The 6,426-nt window shown below is 38.2% G+C and overlaps 1 protein-coding gene across 1 annotated transcript; it reads left to right on the forward strand.

Annotated features, from left to right (window-relative positions):
• Positions 1–4,189: 4,189 nt before the first annotated feature.
• On the forward strand, positions 4,190–6,205 carry LOC137771791 (follitropin subunit beta). The gene is made up of 2 exons (XM_068555455.1): positions 4,190–4,348; positions 5,975–6,205. Exons 1-2 carry the CDS (start codon positions 4,190–4,192, stop codon positions 6,203–6,205), a joined length of 390 nt encoding a protein of 129 aa, XP_068411556.1.
• Positions 6,206–6,426: the final 221 nt, after the last annotated feature.

Genomic DNA, 6,426 nt, shown 5'->3' on the forward strand with positions numbered 1-6,426 from the left:
TGTCCATCGACAGATGAATGGATAAAGAAGATGTGGCACATATATACAATGGAATATTACTCAGCCATAAAAAGAAATGAAATGGAGGTATTTGTAATGAGGTGGATGGAGTTAGAGTCTGTCATACAGAGTGAAGTAAGTCAGAAAGAGAAAAACAAATACAGTATGCTAACACATATATACAGAATCTAAGGGGAAAAAAAAAAAAAAAAGGCCATGAAGAACCTAGTGGCAAGATGGGAATAAAGACACAGACCTACTAGAGAATGGACTTGAGGATATGGGGAGGGGGTGTGGTGAGATGTGACAGGGTAAGAGAGTGTCATGGACATATATACACTACCAAATGTAAAATACATAGCTAGTGGGAAGCAGCCGCATAGCACAGGGAGATCAGCTCGGTGCTTTGTGACCTCCTAGAGGGGTGGGATGGGGAGGGTGGGAGGGAGGGAGATGCAAGAGGGAAGAGATATGGGAACATATTGTATATGTATAACTGATTCACTTTGTTATAAAGCAGAAGCTAACACACCATTGTAAGGCAATTATACTTCAATAAAGATGTTTAAAAAAAAACCATATATTCATATAAATATACTTTGTGAACACACATAGATAACATAAAAAGAGCTAATTTCAAACACAAGGTGTAACTAATAGTCATAACATTGTTAGTATTCTTTTAGAGAAATTGAAAGGATTTATAATTTTCTAGGAATCATGAGTATATGTCATTTAATATGCATTATATGAAATTTAATTATCCATTCTATAACTTTGATAATATGCTTACTTACCTATTACTAACAGATTTCAAAAGTGTTTCTCCATTCCAGATATCACTTACATAAATGCTGAATTATTATTTACAGTGCCCACTACTTTGCGAAGTTTTATCTTTGTCATGCATGTTTGATAAAATCATAACCCTGGATAAATCCAACTATTTATCACTTATAAGCCTGAACCCCTGCCACTAAACTGGGCAAAAGAAAAATGAACATCCATGTTTTGTGGCCTCATGTTAATTTTTTTACCATAAACCTCAAGTGGGCCCTTAATGCTGGTAGGCAGTTTTACTCTGCCTAACTCACTGATAACTCAACCCCTCTCCCAGTCTCAGAAAACTATTCAAATCTTTTCATCCCTCAATCCTCAGCAATTCATCCACCATCCTAATTCTGAAATGATGACCTTACTTCCTACTTTACTGAGAAAATGAAATTAATCTCAGGAGAGCTTGCACAGAGACTATCACCACACCTACCAATCACCATCTTCTGCACTCACCATACCTCCCCATCCAGTAGCACCCGCACCCACAACACTGCCTCCTGCCTGATACAGGATGAGCTCTCCATCCTCCAGTCTAAAGCCAGTCCCTCCACCTGTGCTCTAAGATTTATCTCTTCTCACCTACTCAAGAACACTGCAGGACTTCTCTCTTCCTCCAACATCATCACTCTCCACTAAATCATTTGCATCACCATAAAAACAAGCAGTTATTTCTCCCATCTTAAAACATAAAAATCAAAAGAAAATTATTTTTACCCCACTTCCGCTTTACCAAATCACCTAGCTCTTTCCTCATCTTTGGATCAAAATTCCTGGAAAAAATGTGTCTATATTCAACTGTTTTCTTAAATTCATCTCTTGCCAATCACTTAAACACATACCAATCAGGGTTTTGTTCCCCTCACTCCAAAGGAACTTCTCTAGCCAAGGACACTAGCGACCTTACATTGCCACACGCCATGTGCAATTTCCTCTTATTTAACCTGTCAGCAGCATTTGGTACACTTGTCACTCGCTCCTCCTGATACACTCGCTTTACTTGACTTCTGGTACACCACATCCTCTCTATTCTCTTCTTTCCTCAATGACCCTTCTGTTTCTTTGGATAAAGGAAGAAAAAAACTTAATCTTATCCTTGATCTCTTAATGTTGGAACACACCAGGCTCCACTCTTGGTCCTTTTAACTTCTCTATTCACACCCACTCCCATGGTACTCTCTTCTAGGCTCATGTCAACGACTCCCAAATGTGTACCTTCAGCCAATATATTTCTCCCAAAATCCAGATTCAGCATTCTACTTAGATGTCTTAAAGATACCTCAAGCTCAACATGTCCATACTGAACTCCTTATCTTTTCCCAAAACTTACTATGCCTACAGCCATCCATTTCAGGTGATAGCAAAATTATCCTTGAAGTTGCTCAGACCAGAATCCTTAGAGTCATCCTTGACTTTTTCTCTCACATCCAACATTCATCCCGCAAAAAATTCTGTTGGTTCTACTTTCAAAATATATCCAGAATCCGATTGTCTCATTACCTTCATTGCTACCATACTAGTCTGAACAAATATTTCTTACCCAGATTGCTGCAATAGCATCTAATAGGACTTTCTGTTTCTACCTTTTTCCCCCTGCATTAGCAACACAGCAGCTAGAGGGATCCCTTCAGACCTAAATCAGATCGATTGTGTTACTCCTCTACATAAAACCCTGCAATTGGTACCCAGTCACGGACAGTAAAAACCAAAGCCTTTATATCGGCCTAAAAGGTCCTATCATGATGTGACTTCCGTTACATCTCTGACATCACATCCTAGTATTTCCACCATTGTTCCTTTGCTCCAGCCACACTGCTTAATTAATAAATATTTGTTAAACAAATCAATCCCAGTCTCCATGGAGCTCTTGGTCTACTGGGAGAAACAGAGATATATAAAGGATTACAAGAAGAAGGTGGTAATTAAAGCCCTCCTCTATCTCCCATCCTAAACGCTGGCAAATGAGTGTTGAAGGTTGAGAAATTTGCCAGGGGTGAGTGGTGTAGGAGACTTAGGGAGGAAGCAAGGACATTTCAGGCAGGATGAACATCACACATGCAAAGACCTAGAGAAATGAATCAGCAGAACATTTGAAGAATTACAAGTAAAGCATCAAAGAATAACATTTGAGATTAGAGGATCTGGATGTGGGAAGTAAATAGAAATACAGTCTATACTTTAGACAGGAATCAGATCATGAAAGATTTTCTATTTGTTTCTTCCCTTACAGCTTTCAATCTACCCTGGGAGTAACTTATTAACCATATCTTTTTGATGAACCTCAACAGGGCCAAAGCAACACTTGGAAAGGATTCTGAATTCCCTGAGTTAAAGATACAAAAGAAAAACTCAGAGTCAGATTTAATTTGACAAGGTAAAGGAGTGGGTGTTCTACTATATCAAATTTAATCTGTATAAAATAATCATCTCTGGTAACATTATTTTTCTTGATCTACTGCATTTAGACTACTTTAGTAAGGCTTGATCTCCCTGTCTATCTAAACACTGATTCACTTACAGTAAGCTTCAGGCTAACATTGCTCTTACTAATACCCAACAAATCCACAAGGTGTTAGTTTCAGACGATTTTGTATAAAAGGTGAACAGAGACTAGACTCAGCCTACAGCGTTCCCCAGACAAGGCAGCCAACCTCAGGTGAGTCTCAGCATCTATAGTTATCAAGCAGTGACAGTTACTTCTGAAATCTACAGATTTTTCAGGATCTGGAGAACAAATCTAGAGCTTTCCAACTTCTGTTGTGTAGGGAATTTGTGCTCGTCAACTTGGCTTCTTAAATATGGTTAATACACTGTAATCACTGCTAGCAAGCAATTGATTTTACATAGACCATTCACCTGGCCTCTGAAAGAGTCTTGTTTTAAACAATGGCGGGGGGAGGTTGGAGCAAGAGCAAATGATAATACTTATGAGATGCTAAAAATGAAGAACTAGTTTTGTAATACAGAAGTTTCTTTTTCTTTTTAAATAAAAATAGTCTTTAAAATGATAATCAAGGGACAAATATGATGATTAAAATTACTTGCTTCAGCGTATTCACTTTAAGACAGTCAGCAGTACCACCCTAATCTTTAAACATTGCTTAAATCATTATATTAGAGTTTTGATCTATAATATGTTCCTACTTTGACAAAAAAAAAATTGAGGAGGAGAATAAGAAGAAATGATTGTTCAAGAAACGAAGACGTAAAGAAAAGGAAAAAACATTGCTGGAGCAAAATGTGACTGGAGAGGATGGGTAGACCAATTATTTTTGGTTTGGTCAACTTACATAACAATTATAATGCTTTGGTCTTGGTTTCTCATGGGCCTTAACTGTTTGCTTCCCAGCCCAGGATGAAGTTGGTCCAGTTTTGCTTTCTCTTCTGTTGCTGGACAGCAATCTGCTGCAACTGCTGCGAGCTGACCAACATCACCATCACGGTGGAGAAAGAGGAATGTGGCTTCTGCATAAGCATGAACACCACATGGTGTGCAGGCTACTGCTACACCCGGGTAGGTACTTTGCTTTGCTGGAAGTGAGGGTGCTGAGGGTCTGGACGAGGCGGGCTTCATTAATTCCCACTTTATCAATATTCTAAGTTTCCCAAGGAATAGCCATGAGTCCCTTAGCCAGTACTGTCTGTATTATGATTGGGGTTATTTACCATGATATCAGTTAAACATTTGGACTTATATTTGATTAAGGTAAATGTAAGAAAGCCTCAGATTTGATCCGATCAATTTAGTAATATGCCAAATCTATTTTTTAAATTTTATTTAAAATTTAAAACAATTTTAAAAAATTGTTCTATACTAGATTTTACATATGGAGAGATAAACATACACACATTTAATAACAGAAGAGCTACAATATTCCCCAAAAGCCAATTTCTGTAATTGAAGCCATATCTCTACAATAGAGATAGTACCAAAATATGTTTGCAAGCCATATAAAAACACAGCCATGTTATAAAAACTGTCTTATTGGCCCACCTGAATACAAATGTCAACAAGCATCCTGAGAACACAATCAGTCCCTGCAGACTATTAGAACCAAAATGAATCAGCAAACCCACTCACTTCTTTATACCGTTGAGAAACCAAGGCACAGAGGCATAAAACCACTAGTTTGTGTTCACACAGCTTCTTTGAATTAATCCAAGTAAAGAAGCAGTTTCTACTTTTTCTTTTTTCCCCTATAGCACCTGGCTATCTATGCAGCATTTCATTCTATAAACTGAAATTGAAAACAGCAATTTTTAATGAAATATACTTTATGGGGCGGTAAATGAGTTTGACCAAACTCCACTTATCATATCTTCCTGGGATACAGACTTGGTGGTATGATATTGAAATAAACAGAAGTGCCAACTTCTTCCCTCAGTGAATTTTTTTTTCACTAGAAAGTGTTAGAATAAACCTATACTACCAGGATTAAAGTTTTTATATGCAAACCATGTAGCCTTTGAAACTGAGAGCTCTGCAAAATACACAGCATTTAAGGGGGAAAGATGTCTACAGGACTGTGGAATATTTAAAATCTTCACAATTTTCATGAGCTTTCATGAAAGCTTTCAGAGTCATGCTAAGCTAAGCATTAACATTCCACATTATATATTTTTTGACTTTTTATAAATCCTCAGGGACAATGTATTTGGAAAATTGTTCTGAGAAATTAAACTTCAGTGTTTTATATTTTATAAATACTCAGGGACAATGTATTTGGAAAACTTTTCTGAGAAATTAAACTCCAGTGTTTTATGGCTCAAGTTGTCATTATTATAGCTTTCAACTAAGTACAAAAAGTCATTAAAATTTGTCATATTTCCCTTTTCATCATTTTTCTATATTAAAATTCAACTTTCTCTATAGTTGGAGAAATAATATTTTGACATAGACATAAAGAATAGGAAAAGGAATAACTTATACTTTCTGTAAGATTTCCAAAACAATCAGGAAACATGGTATAGCATATAGGTCACTTATGAGATCATGTTTCCTTGGTTAGGAATTCCATAAGTGAGCTTTAGTGGGTAAATGTTAGAGCAAGCAGTATTCAATCCCTGTCTCATTTTGATTAAGCTAAACAGAAAGTTCCAGAATACTGTAACCTAACTCTCTCTCTCTTAAACCACTCAGGATCTAGTGTACAAGGATCCAGCCAGGCCCAACATCCAGAAAACATGTACCTTCAAGGAGCTGGTGTATGAGACGGTCAAAGTGCCTGGCTGTGCTCACCACGCAGACTCCCTGTATATGTACCCAGTAGCCTCTGAATGTCACTGTGGCAAGTGTGACAGCGACAGCACTGACTGCACCGTGCGAGGCCTGGGGCCCAGCTACTGCTCGTTCAGTGAAATCAAAGAATAAAGAGCAGTGGACACTTTGAGCTGCCTACCCTTGACCTGAAGGACCAAGACATCCAAGACGTCTGTGTGTACATGTGCCCAGGTGGCAAACCACTGTGGGAGACCCCACTGATGCCTGCTCTCCTGCAGAGGGGGAGCTCCAGGAATGGAGAGTGCCGGGGCCTGGGGCCTGTCACCACCCAACCCTGTATTCTAGGTCTGGTTCCATAAGTTTTATTCGGT

The sequence above is a fragment of the Eschrichtius robustus genome, chromosome 11, assembly GCF_028021215.1.
Source record: "Eschrichtius robustus isolate mEscRob2 chromosome 11, mEscRob2.pri, whole genome shotgun sequence".
In the NCBI taxonomy this organism is placed as follows: Eukaryota; Metazoa; Chordata; class Mammalia; order Artiodactyla; family Eschrichtiidae; genus Eschrichtius; species Eschrichtius robustus.